The sequence below is a fragment of the Amblyraja radiata genome, chromosome 22 (assembly GCF_010909765.2).
Source record: "Amblyraja radiata isolate CabotCenter1 chromosome 22, sAmbRad1.1.pri, whole genome shotgun sequence".
Classification (NCBI taxonomy): domain Eukaryota; kingdom Metazoa; phylum Chordata; class Chondrichthyes; order Rajiformes; family Rajidae; genus Amblyraja; species Amblyraja radiata.
The window spans coordinates 4,952,932-4,968,239 of NC_045977.1; the positions used below are offsets into that span (position 1 = coordinate 4,952,932).

The 15,308-nt window shown below is 39.5% G+C and overlaps 1 protein-coding gene across 2 annotated transcripts in view; it reads left to right on the forward strand.

The window, feature by feature from the left end:
- myh11 (myosin heavy chain 11) overlaps window positions 1-15,308 on the forward strand; it is a 165,603-nt gene extending 150,295 nt beyond the window's left edge. Inside the window, exons 34-42 of one of the 2 annotated variants that reach the window (XM_033040278.1) lie at window positions 395-556; window positions 834-962; window positions 1,883-1,971; window positions 2,621-2,744; window positions 5,025-5,233; window positions 7,005-7,113; window positions 9,628-9,800; window positions 11,091-11,123; window positions 14,504-15,308. In XM_033040278.1, the coding sequence (XP_032896169.1) occupies window positions 395-556; window positions 834-962; window positions 1,883-1,971; window positions 2,621-2,744; window positions 5,025-5,233; window positions 7,005-7,113; window positions 9,628-9,800; window positions 11,091-11,115 (1,020 nt within the window). In that variant the 3' untranslated portion in view covers window positions 11,116-11,123; window positions 14,504-15,308. The remainder of the gene's footprint in view (window positions 1-394; window positions 557-833; window positions 963-1,882; window positions 1,972-2,620; window positions 2,745-5,024; window positions 5,234-7,004; window positions 7,114-9,627; window positions 9,801-11,090; window positions 11,124-14,503) is intronic. The other variant, XM_033040277.1, reaches the window with a different exon arrangement.

A 15,308-nucleotide genomic window follows, 5' to 3' on the forward strand; every position in this document is an offset into this window, starting at 1 on the left:
GTTAAGAAAGCATATGTGACATTGGCCTTCATTAGTCGGGGCATGGAATATAGAAATTTATAAAATATTGAGCAGATGTCATCTGCAGTACAGCATGCAGTTCTGTTCATACTAGAAGGATTGATAGTGCTAGAGATGGTACAGAGGATATACATCAGAATGTTGCCTGAGATAGAGCATTTCAGTTAGGAACAGAGACTGGTGAATTGCCTCTTTCCTAGGGAAAGGTCTATCGTACCTGGAGTGGAGGAGGTTATGAGAGGACATGATTGAGGAATGTATAAGTATGGTAGATTTGTTATGAGTGGTATAGGTAGGTTTTAAACTTTACCTCTTATCAAACATGAATAAAACTAGCGGACAAAAAAAAATATTCGACTTTGTTTGCCTTTAGGTGCACGAGCTTGAATCCGAGCTGGAAGATGAACGTAAACAGCGCACGATGGTGGCGGCTGCCAAGAAGAAGCTGGAGATTGATTTAAGTGACCTGGAAGGTCAAGTGGAAGTTGCCATCAAGGGTCGTGAGGAAGCCATAAAGCAACTGAAAAAACTGCAGGTGGATGATTGAAAGTTGACCAACAAGTACCATTATAAAACCAAGTCGTTTAACTTTAATTTAATTTAATTAACAAGTAATTGCCCAAGAATAAGGCAATTATTTCATTTTCAGTTAACAATTTATACTGATGTGAAATCATAGTAATATAAAATAGATTCAGTTCCGAAACTACTTTGTAGCAATATATTAATTAGATTACAAGACAATTGTCTATCCTTATCTAGTTTAAAGTACTGATTCAGTTCAGTTCAACAATTTGCACTTCATTCAACAGGCTCAGATGAAAGACTATCAGCGTGAACTTGAAGATGCCCGCAATTCAAGGGAAGAGGTCCTGGCTCAGGCCAAAGAGAACGAGAAGAAAAACAAGAACCTGGAGGCAGATCTCCTGCAGCTCCAGGAGGTGAGCATAAAGAAATGAGTGTCACCAAGTGTCACTCTTTGTCCTCTTTAATGTGAAAACTGATCTCTTTGTGGGTCAATGTACAATCCCAGCGTAAGGTAGGATGTTCATATGTTCTAAACTAAATCCAGGATCTTTGTGTGAGAGCACAGGCAATTAGAAGAAGTTATATTATGCAATATATCTGGGCAACAATATTTGGTTGCCTGTATTTCAATAATTGCAAACTACAAATGCAAAAAAACCCCACATGCATTTAATTTAGTTAGCCCAGACATAAAATCACACCATCAAAATTAGACCCCATTTACGAATTCTATAAGGGCACTTCAGACTCACTAGCATCACCACTGTGAGCTTTGCACATTGATGAATGATGGAGGGTATGCTGAATGCAGACTCTGATCGGATGTGTTAGTTGTGCAATCTTCTGTCCTTTTTCCCCTACTCCAATCATGTTTATCATAGATCTTCCCTTCACTTTTCCCTACTTGTAAAATACAATTCCATCATGCCTTTAATAAAAGTGACTGAGTGTGAATCTCCATTCCAGAGTGCCAAACTCAGCAGTTCCATTTTATCTGTGCCAACTGTCTGGTGCTGAACAATTTGTCCCAATCGCTTGCTAATTCTGCTGAACTCTCAATTATTACTGTCGTCACCTTTTTATCCAATTCAAACCGTGTCTAAAGAAGGGTCTTGACCCAAAACGTCACCCATTCCTTCTCTCCAGAGATGCTGCCTGTTACTGAGTTACTCAGCTGAGTTACGCCAGCATTTTGTGTCTTATAATTAAAACTTGATAGTTAAATCCAAAAAAGTAGTTATGACCTATATGTCCAACCAGAGCAGCAGCATCAATAAAATATGATTACCACAATTCTTACTTTCAATTAATTATTGTCCCCAACTTCTTCCAGGACTTGGCTGCTGCAGAGCGAGCTCGCCGTCACGCTGAGCAGGAGAAAGAGGAGCTCGCTGAGGAGTTAGCAGGCAACGTCTCTGGGAAGTATGTATGAAGAAGATCCTTATTCCGTTATATTCCTGCTGAAATGTGGTTTGCAGTTGACCAATGCATTAAAATAATTTGTCTCACTAACTTGACTACTAGGTACTGTAGTGAGAAGTCATGTTTAGTTTAGTTTAGAGATATAGCGCGGAAACAGGCCCCTCGCCCCACCGACCCACACACACTAACACTACCTTACACACACTAGGGGCAATTTTATATTTATACCAAGCCAATTAACCTACAAACCTGTACGTCTTTGGAGTGTGGGAGGAAACCGAAGATTTCAGAGAAAATCCACGCAGGTCAAGGGGACAACGTACAAACTCGGTACAGCCAAGCACCCATAGTCCGGATGGAACCCGGGTCTCTGGCGCTGTAAGGCAGTAGCTCTACCGCTGTGCCACTGTGCTGCCATGGTGAACCTGTTTTGAATCACTTCTGTTGAATACAAAGCTGCAACATTAAACATTTTCTGGACCCCAATTGTTAAATCATCTCAATTGTCTGGAATTCTGAATTATCATTAATTATTCTGAAAAGTTAAGTAAATATACAAGTTAGCAGTAATAAAATGAGCACAAATACCACTCTCTGAATGCTCTGGGTTTGCAGTTGAAATTGACCAGGCATTTAAACAACATTACAGGTCTACTCTGCTGGATGAGAAGCGCCGGCTGGAGGCAAGGATATCACAAATGGAGGAAGAGCTTGAAGAAGAGCAGAGTAACCTGGAAACACTGAACGATCGTCTCAGGAAAGTGATACAGCAGGTAAGATGCTGGGGAAACTCAGATCACATTGCCTCACTGAGTCCAATATCTGATAGCTATAATCTCATAAATCTGATCAGTCTCCAGATGACAAGAATGTCACTTACATCTAACTGTATTAAGACACACCAACATAGCAACTACCAACTCACAAACAAAATGTTGTGAACAACCCATACATAGGCTATGTAACTATTTAAATATAAATTGGACGATAATCACAAACCTCTCATCAGATTAAAATGTGTCTGTGTTCTAATCTTGGAGATGGTTTGTACTCAATCAGCAGTCATAGCTTTATTTAATAAAGACTACAGTGTGGGTGTCAGGGGTTATGGGGAGAAGGCAGGAGATCAGGTGAGGAGGGAAAGATGGATCAGCCATGATTGACTTGAAGGGCCGAATGACCTGATTCTGCTGCTATCACTTATGACATATTGACTCAGCATAGACTTTGAGAATTATTGCCCAGAGATTGAAGTGCATAATACATGCTTTGCATATAGTAAAAGTTGCTTTCAATGTTTTGAAACTATTGAGACAATTTTGAGTGAAACTGCTGACCATGGGCATATAATTACACTGGGCCTTTCACCATAGGACAGCCAAGCATCATTTGCACATGTGATGGCATCATTAAAATAACCTACTAATAGAAGAGGACAATAATGTGCAACATACAACCATAGTTTTAACTCCCGTAAACATTTTGCAGTCAATTAGGAAATATTAATTAAAGTCCCTCACATGTGCCTGCCTGATTTGCAAAGTTATGCACATTTATTAAATAATTAATGGGACACCCAGGTATTTACAACCTATTTTCAACATACTGCACAACATACTGCACAGTGGGGCCAACTGCATCGGTGAAGAGCATCAAGAGGAGGTGAGGGGGCAGGCATGACTACACACATTAAAGAAACAGTTCCCACCCCCCCTGCATTTTCCCCTCACCTCCGCGGCAGCCTTTAATGCTGCTGTAATCTGGTTGCCTTGAAGCAAGATCACGGAATTCCCATGCATTCTAGCAGCAGAGATGCAGCGGCTGTGAACTCTGCAACAGATCAAGATTTCAGGAAGCAATTGGGCTGAAAACAACCCACTCAATTTGCTCATGGTACATTTTCCCAATTTTGTTTTGGAAATGGAGGTGCCCACCGAATAGCTGTTAATGCTAAATGCAGTACCTACTCAACACACTGAATGAAGGGGAAATACACTATCTTGTCATATTTATGATTGCTTAGGCACGGCTTCACTTCCCAACTATTATTTAAAATATATTAAATCCTCCCTCTTTGTTCTCTCTAGAAAGTGATCACCTAATCATTTGCAAGGCAGAAAATGCGTCCTTGATAAAAAGCGTTGTAAATGAGTGAACAATCCGCCAAATCGAGAAGAAAATAATTGCTGAAGAGAAAATAGTCCAATATTTAATGCACATAAAAACACAGAACTTAGAACACTGTAACACAGGAACAGCTCCTTCAGTCCACAATGTCCATGCCAAATCTAATGCCAATTTGCTCATCTCCTCTGTCTGCACGTAATCCATATCATTCCATTCCTGCCTATCTAAAAGACTCTTAAATGCCACTATCATGTCTGCCTCCACCATGGAGGTACATTCTAAGTACTCACTGGGGGAAAAAATGACCCACACATTTCCTTTGAATATTGCCCATCTCACCTTAAAGTTATGTCCAGTCACCCTTGGCATTGTCACCCTGGAAAAAGGATCTGATATTCTACCATGTTTATGCCTCTCACAATTTTATATTTTTCTATCAGGTCTCCCCTGTTCCAGCGAAAACATTCCAAGTTTCTCCAACCTCTCGTTATAACTAATACCCTCTTATCGAGGCAATATTCTGTTGAGCCTCTTCTGCACCCTCTCCAAAACGTCCACACCTTCCTGTAATCTAATGACCAGAATTGCACACAATACTCCAAATGGGGGCTAACCAATGCAACTATAAAGCAAAAGTCCAATACAGGTTGAATTTTGTTTATAAACTCCAGATCTGTTTATCTGTTAAAATCCATTTTAAAATACCATTTGTGAGGAAATGGCCAAAACCTCTGATTAGCATTTTGTTTGTGAATTAAAATTACGCAGTAAAACAAACCATCAAATTCATGATGCAACCGACTGTTAAAAGAATTGCACGCGAGATTAAAGAAAAACGTTTTCTTGATAGAATTGGTTTTTCCCTTTGCTGTTATGGTTCTGCTTCATGTTTACAAAACCTTACGAACCTTCTTTTAAATTGTCAGTCTGAACAGCTGTCTAATGAGCTGGCTGCTGAGCGCACTGCAAACCAGAAGAACGATGGTGCTCGGCAGCAACTTGAGAGGCAGAACAAAGAGCTGAAGGCCAAGCTCCAAGAAATGGAAGGCACAGTCAAGTCCAAGTTCAAATCAACAATTACCTCTATGGAGGCAAAGATCGCCCAATTGGAAGAGCAGCTGGAAGCAGAGTCAAAGTAAGAAACGTATTTGTCCTGATGAGACATCTTTATTTGTAAGTAGATACAAAATGCTGGAGTAACTCAGCGGGACAGGTAGCATCTTTGGAGAGAAGGAATGAATGACATTTCCCATTCTTTCTCTTCAGAGATGCTGCCTGTCCCGTTGAGTTACATTTTGTGTCTATCTTTAGTTAACTCAATGCTTCATGCTTAAGTTGCTGCCAACAGTAAGCCGGTCACACTCACTGTTTACTGGAGCCAGCCATGTTAACTTGCTGCCCGGAGTTAAAATGGTGAGACCCCATGTGGCAGCAGGGACCAGCACAAGGTAATGCCATACATTATTGACCAGAACGACTCCCACCAACTGAATGGTGGAGAAACCTTTGAAGTCAGCTATGTCAGATCTCTGCTTTAGCCAGTTCTTAAACTTGACACTGGGCAGGACAGGTAGCATCTGTGGAGAGAAGGAATGGGTGACGCTTTGTGTCGAGACCCTTCTTCAGTCTGGAGACCCTTCTTCAGTCTGGAGAAGGGTCTTGACCCGAAACATCACCCATTCTCTCCAGAGATGCTGTCAGGAGAGAGGGAAACACATAGATGAAATGTTCCTGCAATTTAGAAGCCTGATCAATGGTTGTTCATTTTTTTCCAATCTGTGAAATAATTAAAGAGTTCTGAATACTCAAAAACACATTTAATTAATATCAATTAAGCAAACTCATTTAATTCAAACCCTTGTCACCGGACACACACTCAGTAGCAGATTGCAGCAAGATCATGTATTACTCTGCAATCACCAGCAAAGTGTAGCTAGCCTGGACTTGGCCATTCGTGCCAAACGTGATGGTATATAGACGGATAAATAAAGCAACCAGCATATATCTGTCAGAAATTTCCAACCAATTCATTGACATGACACCTAAATGACCATTTGATAACTTGTTAAACGTTTTCTGAAAGTTCAAATTTCCTCACTTGGAATGGCAAGAAAAACACTGAGGATAATGAGAAATCAACCCTATAAACAACTATGGGTTAGGGTTTAATAATATGTGGGTGTAAAGCCTTTCCCAGCTTTAAAAAAAGTCATCCTAGAAGAATTGTATGCATTTAAGTGTGTATTGTTGTCTCCTTTATATACTGCTAATCTATTCTGGAGAAGAATTAGACCATTCAGCCCATCTACTCCACAATCAAGGCTGATCTATCTCTACCTCCTAACCCCATTCTCCTGCCTTCTCCCCATAACCCCTAACACCCGTACTAATCAAGAAACTATCTATCTCTGCGTTAAAAATATCCATACTTGGCCATAATCTATTTTGAAATCAAAGAATACAAATTGAATATTTTATTTCAGATAAGTGTACCATACAAAGTACTAACTGGCAGAAAGCTCGAGGTGATAATTACATTTTGGCAACTTCCTTGGTCTCTAGAAACCATTGAAGCTTCAATTTAGAAGTTTATGTATTTGAAATATTGTTTGATTAAGCCTTGAGCCTCCCCTTGTGTATATTAGGTTGCTGCACTGTATTCTGTATAATCTATGGGTTATACCTATTGAAGAGTCTGATGGGTTTATTTTTAATAAAGCAATTCAATTAATATCATACTCTGAACACCAAATAGGTCTTTATTATAGTTGGAAACTCTTAATGGAATTTAAGAGATCCAATTAGGCATAGAACATATAATTTTTTCAACTACAGCTGGTACATCTGTTAATATTACTCCAGTGATGCTTCTTGGTCTGTTTCATATCAAACATCTTACTCTTCAGGGAGAAACAAGCATACACCAAGGGAGCTCGACGTACAGAGAAGAAACTGAAAGAGGTCATGATGCAGGTGGAGGACGAGCGAAGACATGGGGAGCAGTTTAAAGAACAGGTGCAGTACCAACCTGCCCCCAAAAATAGGAACAAACTTACATTCTGCAGCATCTTCCATGACCCTATTACATCCCCAACTAGCTCCAGGAACCTCCAAGCCTTCCTCTGCAGTATCACGGCTGACAGGTTCAGATCTCAACCACTGCTCAGATATCAGAAACTGATGATGAGTGCATTAAATCCCAATCCCTTCTGGATTTCCATTTTACCACAAGCCCCTTTGCTTTCAGGGGCAGTTTCCTCCTGGCTGTTATCAGCCAACTGAACCGTACGATCACCAACTAGAGAGCGGTCCTGAGCTGCTATCTACCACATTGGAGACCCTCGGACTATCATTAAATCAGACTTTACTGGACTTTACCTTGCACTAAACATTATTTTCTTTATCCTGTGGACGGCTTGATTGTAATCATGTATTGTCTTTCCGCTGACTGCATAGCAAGCAACAAAAAGCTTTTCACTGTACCTCGGTACACGTGACAATAAACAAAACAAACTTCTTGTGGCTTCCACATTTCGTCTCTGTACCACGTCTTAAGGCCGTAGGTTTTTCCAATTCGGTTGGGAGATCACAGATCTAAAAATTAATATGGTTTCCTTCTCCATAAACATTGCCTGACATGGTAGATAAATAAAGAATGTTATGTTTATTTTTAACGTTTCCTCGATCCACTATAGTTTGGCTTTGGTTAAAACATAATGTCAACTGTGTAAGGACAGAAGAAAAAGAATCATTCTCTTCCCTGTGTCTTTTCTGAAATTCAATGTTATCACCGTGAACCTTTTACCTTGGAGCCACTTTCCATCATTAATCATGCATCCCTTGATTCCCTTATTGTTATCTGTATCTTGACGATCTTCATCAGTCCTCTTAGGTAGACAATTACGAAGATTCACTACTCCAGGGGTCAGGCCATTTCTTCTCATCTCTGTCCTGAATAACTACCCTCTTAATTTACAACTGTAGATCCAGGTTCTAAATATCCCACTCGGGGACAATAGCTGCTGATGAGGCCCCACAAAAATGTTATGAATGTCAGTGAGATCACCTCTCACTTTTCTAAATTGAAAAACACATGGGCCCTATCCACCGTAAACTCTCGCCATATGACGTACCTGCAATGCCAGTAATCCGTCTGGTGAATCCTCACTGGACTCACTCTATTACAAGTACATCTTCTCATACCTTGGAAGACCAGACCTGTACACAATATTTCAGATGCAGACTCACCAGGGCCCTATATTGTTTGAGCAAACTATCCTCAAACTTATACTCAAATCCTCTTGCCGTAAAGGCCAACATACTGCCTCCTAATTCCTTGCTGTTCCTGATGTTAACATTCAGTGACAAGAGCACCTCAAACCATTAACTAGAGTTTTTCAGCGTTTTTTTTTATGTAACTTTTTCTACCAAAGTGGACAACTTCACATTTTTCACATGATTTTAAAGCTGCCATATTGTTGACAGTTTACATAACGTGACTTTATCAGAATGAAGCTTTTCTGCATTCCTGCACTCTATCATCGGTGCACAAGGAAAGATAACAAATATTACAAGGGTAGACAGTCTGATTGCAAAAGCTTAGTTAAGCCTTATATATATATATATATATATATATATATATATATATATATATATATATATATATATATATATATATATATATATATATATATATATATCGTGTGTGTGTGTGTGTGTGTGTGTGTGTGTGTGTGTGTGTGTGTGTGTGTGTGTGTGTGTGTGTGTGTGTGTGTGTGTATCATGTGAGACTCATTATGCCTGTACTCACCACAAAATTTTGCCTCTGAGGAAAATAGAAATGTGAAAGTATTAATACAAATGAATACTTGTCAAACTTGACAAAAACTTCACGAGGTGCTAATCTTTTTAGGATTTCCCTATTCCTGTGTAAACAAACTTTTCATGGCATAATTAAATATTAACCATTGACAAACAAATCATCTGCTCATGAAAATTAACTTTTACAACCATGAGATTTTATTCTTTCAGACTAAGTATTGTTGCAGTTTTTTGTTAAAAAAAACAACTTTATTTTTACACCTGCTGCATTTATTTCCATCTTAATCCCATCTTTCCTCTGCTTTCTGCATCCAATTTTGCATAATTCTGAAATGTCCTGATTAAAATATTGGGCTGCTCATTAATAATTTGTCTGTGTTATTCAGGGGAATCGTGGCAGCTTATCCCCTACGGCACTGATCCCAAAACCCATGGCGAGCGTGTTGCACCCTTGTCGCTCGTATGTGCCGCAAATCCCAGTGCAGTCTCACAGCGTCTGTGGGCAAGGGCAACTGTCATGGATGGCTAGCATCATTCAGTTGTAGTGATGCTAAATTTAATTCATCTGCTCAAGTACCCACATGAATCTTTTTGTAAATCGTTTTGTTTCCATAACACAGTGGCATTTTCAAAACTGTCCTGTGGTTTGAAAAATCCTACAATTCTAGTGTTACTGAAGTACAAACTTAAATGTCTCATCCACTGCAGGCAGAGAAAAGCAATTCCCGCATGAAACAGCTCAAGCGGCAGCTGGAAGAGTCAGAGGAAGAATCCCAGCGTGTCAACGCATCTCGACGCAAGCTCCAACGAGAGCTTGAAGAAGTTACAGAACTGAATGAAACTATGACCCGTGAATGTAACACGCTGAAGAACAAACTAAGGTAAATTCAATCACAGAGGGGGAGCAATGAACCTACCCACAGATAGAATCACAGTATCATCTCTGCAGCCCGGATGATTTCATGACACCTTCCTCTAAACCAATTGGTCACGTCTTGGTAAACAGATGCTAACTGGGTTTTTCCAGACCTTCCATTGAAGTTACAGTGGCGACACTGAACTGTGTGTGTGTCCTTTCCTCTGTTAAAAGGATGAGATTTAAAAAAAAAAAAATGTATAATGAATTACATGAAAACATCATTTGAACAAGATAAGGAATATTTCAGGTAAAAAACTGATTGTAGGGAGAACAGAAGAACTCTATACTGTTGCATAGATGAAGCCTACTAATTGTTCCTTTACAGGATCAAATAGTTTTGAGTTGGATTTTACTTTGTCAGACACATGCACAAACATTTACTTTTGACTCCTTTCAGAGTGGTATTTAAATCCATTTATGTTACACATACGTGCCCCTGTTGGTCCCCTCCAGCACATCTGTTCAGGAACCCACAGAATTGCCATTAATTTTTTTGATCCCAGGAGAAAAGAGCATGGTATTCATGGCTCTGATGGCCTCCACTGCCACCAATCACCCCATTCTAATTATGAAGAAGTTACAATGAGGAATGGAAAGCAGTTGCCAAATCACAGCTCTTTTCCCAAACTGAGCTGCAATATCAATGATCAGGATCCAGACTGACAGCTTTATCATGAACAAGGTGATGAAGGACAATGGGAAAAGTACATGTTATACATGACCAGAGATTCCAAAATCCAGAGATTAAAATCTGATCTAGTCCAGATTATATAGAGTGCTAAATTCAATTTCTGAGAATATTTGAGTTCCATTTGGTTTAATTAATTGTTTTTTTTACAGTAATTGGTACTGGTGCTATCAAAATTGTTTTAATTAATTGGACATGTCTCTTTATATTAGCCTAACAATACATTACTCCAGTATCATTATGATCACACACTAAATTTCTTTAAATCGTTTGCCAAAGGAAAACCTCCAAAGCTGGAGTATGAGGAATACACATTTACTCTAAGCATTTGAGCAAATGCGTGCAAATTCTGTTCTTTATGTACCATTTATCGTAAATTATCTATTGTTAGATAATTCATGTCTAATATGGAGTGGCTTCAATGATAGTAGATTGATTTAGTCAAGTTGAAATGTTCTACCTGTAGACTCTGTACAACATCAATGGGAACTGGTTATTTGCTTTGAGAATTGTTTATGATGGGAATGATATGTAACCATGAGGGAAATCTTGTCTCTATTACAGAGGTGCACATGAGCCTGCTCAGTGAACATCCAGGTACCTCCCAAACCTCAGCTATGCAACTCTCCATATTGCTGAAATTTCCATCTCATTTTCTCCTTTAGTATTGACAAGTTTCCGAAAACTCTGAAGGTTAAGAATTAATGTTAGAAAATAAAGTGATCTATAGAAGGAAGAGTCACGGGATGCGATTTATATGTGGCATATTGTAGTGAGCATAAGTGAGAAATATAAATCTTAACCCGTGGTTTTTCATCATTCTGTTTATACCACATGTTAGATAAAATAAGAATCAAATGCAATGTTTCATGCTGACAATGCCATTTATTCCTGGTGAATGGCAATTAAATATTGTCTCAATTTAAAATGGCTGAATTATTTTTCATGTAAATGATATCCCATGTGGTAAAATAAACAGAATAAAACTAATGAATTGTTGCAGAAAAGATCTTAATACTTTTAATATTGCCATGTACATGCAGTGGAATGTGCAATCTTCACTCGAGGCTGTCACTAACTATTGTGCCAACCCTTACACTGCCAAACCAGCCAAGAGATGAGTTGAATATACTTTAGCCTGGACTGACAGGGAACTTATTTCTTCCTTCATTTTAAGGACTGACAACATTTTATAGCTTGACATAGTGAAGTTTGAGAGCAGTCACAGACTAATTTATTCTTCGGGCAAAATTATCGATTGTGTTCCAAATTGCTGACCTTTGTGAACACAGTCCGTTTTATTCTTTGAAGACTGTTGTGATAGATGACTGGAATTTAAATTAGTTCCCAGAACTCTATAGAAAAACAGGCCACATATAATTGTTGCAAATATCACGTTATTTTATGTATTGTATTTTTTAACATTCCCGTTGGAATTTTTCAAAGCAGAACTTTGTGGCAGTTAAGGGTTCGGCTCTATTTGCTTTATTAATTTCATATTATAACATTTTTCCAAAGCCCTTTGAGGATTATAGAAGCACTGTGTGGTTAATATTTTGATATTTGACATTTTAATTAAACAATCATTTTTATTTGGGATTGTTCATATAATAATTTAGATATTGCCTGGTGTTTAAATTGAGATGAATATCTTGGAAATGATTTCAATACCTGGTCCTCAAAGGGTTAAAGAAACATATGCCAATTAGGAAGCATGGCTGACACTTGTTCACTGAAATTTGTTATCATTTAAAGACAAACGGAAGAAAAAAAACATAATTTACTTGATCTGAAATCATATAACATTATACGTTTATTTTGTACCCATTTGAAGCTTTTCTCAGAACAGAAGAGCCAGCAAGTAAATAAACGATCAATTATTGTCAGATCACAAAATCAACTAGCTGGACTCACTGATGCTGTTTTTCTAACTTCACCTCTAAATGGAATTAAAGCACTTGAAAATAGTTTTAGATGTCACATAGACACCAACTATCCCCTATAAGGATATCCCCTATCCAGACATTGGTACTCCTTGCATGTGTAGTCTCAAAGTAAGTCAAGATGCATGTTCCAAAGATCCCCTAGGTGAATGTGGCTCAACAAGCATTGCAATCTTACTCTATTTCGCTGATAGAATCCAGGAATGAGTGGGTTAGCATAGGATGTGCGTTCGACAGCACTGGACCAGTGAAGTGGAACTTCTTTCGTCATGGGGTAGTTAATCTGTGGAACTCATTGCCACAGAAGTCTGTGGCGGCCAAGTCAGTTGATATATTTAAGGCAGAAGTAGACAGATTCTAGATTATAACGGGTGTCAATGGTTATGGGGAGAAGGCAGGAAAATGAGATTAGGAGGCATAGATCAGGCATAATTGAATGGTGGAGTAGACTCGATGGGCTGAATGGCCTAATTCTACCCCTATAACTCGTGAACTTATGATAGTAAGAATAGTTGTCATTCACCAGCAAGAGTGAGAAAATAAAAACACATTTCTCATCTCACCAAGTCTTCAAGATCAAAAGGCAATGAAAAACAAATGGGACTACCAGGACTGACCAATCTGATGAACATCGATCGCATATATTTTAGCAATCTTACAAACAGTTTTTTAAGAAGAGCTGCATCTTTTAAAAATACTCAAGTGCAAATACAATAATAATAATAATAATAATAATACATTTTATTTATGGGCGCCTTTCAAGAGTCTCAAGGACACCGTACAAAAATTTAGCAAGTAGAGGAAAAACATGTAAGCGGAATGAAGTAAATAGTAGAGACATGACTAGTACACAAATTAAAGACAGAATTCAATTCAAAACACAATATAAGGCAATTCAAGCACAGATGAAAAGGGAGGGGGATGTGGGGCTAAGGATAGGCAGAGGTGAAGAGATGGGTCTTGAGGTGAGACTGGAAGATGGTGAGGGACACGGAGTTGCGGATCAGTTGGGGGAGGGAGTTCCAGAGCCTGGGAGCTGCCCTGGAGGCTCTGTCCCCGAAACTGCGGAGGTTGGACTTGTGGATGGAGAGGAGACCGGCTGATGTGGATCTGAGGGACCGTGAGTGTTGGTAGGGGGAGAGGAGGTCAGTGAGATATGGGGGGGGGGGGGGCAGATAGTGGAGGGCTTTGTAGGTGAGGACCAGGATTTTGTAGGTGATCCGGTGGGAGATGGGAAGCCAGTGAAGTTGTTTGAGGACTGGAGTGATGTGATGCCAGGATTTGGTGTGGGTGATGAGTCGGGCGGCTGCGTTCTGGACCAGTTGGAGTCGGTTGATGTAGGTGGAGCTGATGCCAAGGAGAAGTGAGCTGCAGTAGTCCAGTCGGGAGGAGATGAAGGCATGGATGAGTCTTTCAGCAGCGGGAGGTGTGAGAGAGGGTCTGATTTTGGCGATGTTGCGGAGGTGAAAGAAGGAGGTTTTAATGACATGGCGGATGTGAGGCTCGAGGGAGAGGGTGGAATCAAAAATCACGCCAAGGTTGCGGGCCTGGGGAGATGGGGAGACAGTGGTGCCGTCGATGGTGAGAGTGGGGTTATTGATTTTGCTGAGTGTGGATTTGGAGCCTATGAGGAGGAATTCTGTTTTATCGCTGTTGAGTTTGAGGAAGTTATGTTGCATCCAGGTTTTTATAGCTGACAAACAGGAGTTGATATGGGAAAGGGGGGGGGGGGGGGGTTGTGGGGGGATTTGGTGCCGAGGTAGATCTGGGTGTCATCGGCGTAACAGTGGAAGTCCAGGTTGATCTACCTGCCAAACCAAAGGATTACCTACTCAGAGCTAATTTATTGTTGAAAATGTTTTTTTGATCAATGATCTGAAATGACGTAGAACCCTTGCATCCTAATAGAATTTTTGATGAACATTTTTTTTTCAATTTCCAAATGCCGCTAGAGTTCATGGGGAAGTTGGCTAAATATTATGTTGCTGTCGCTGCCTCCTACTGTGTGCTAACATGCTGCATTTTGTGATGCAGGCGCGGAAATGAGCCCGTGCTAAGCGGTGCTCGGAGATCTGGTGCCAGGCGTGGACTGATCGATAACGCTTCACTAGAAAATTCTGATGAAGATGTTGGAGGACGAGATGTGGACTTCAACAGCACAAAATCCACTGAATAACGGCAGTGTGGCATACATTAATACTGCACTATGTTATAGAAGGGGGAAAAGTATATAGATGCTTAAAAAAAAGTTTTAAAATGGTCACACACAGATATTAACAGGGCACAGTTTTTCTACCCTTCAAACCACTCCATCATGATAAAACAACTATTTTCACAAGCATGTAGTCAAAACCATTTTATTTTACTAAATGTTTTACGTATCAAAGTTTCAAATCTTTAAACACTTCAAATACACTGTAAAAACGCAGGCTAAACCACGTGTCCCTAAAAATACACTGCCCGATGAGAAGATTCTATAGTAGTTAGTTTATTTTGTCACTGGACCTTGAATAAAATAGATAATGTTATGAGAATGCACACTTCCCTTACTGAATTAATTTGGTCTTGCTCATTAGCACAGATTTATAGATGGGTGGCTTGTTTGGGTCTATAGAAAGAACTAAGCACATTCCTGTACTATTTGTAATACATGCCTATTAGACCATAGCAAGACTGATCACAAAATTCTAGAGAAGTGCTTTCTTAGTCACTTGAAGTACTGTATTTAAAAATAGCTTGTTATTTGCAGTAATATATTCAAATCTTGCTAAACTGACTGCAAAGTACGCCTGAAGCTGTTTATGATCCACTATCACAAATAAAGGGCTTTAAATCACCA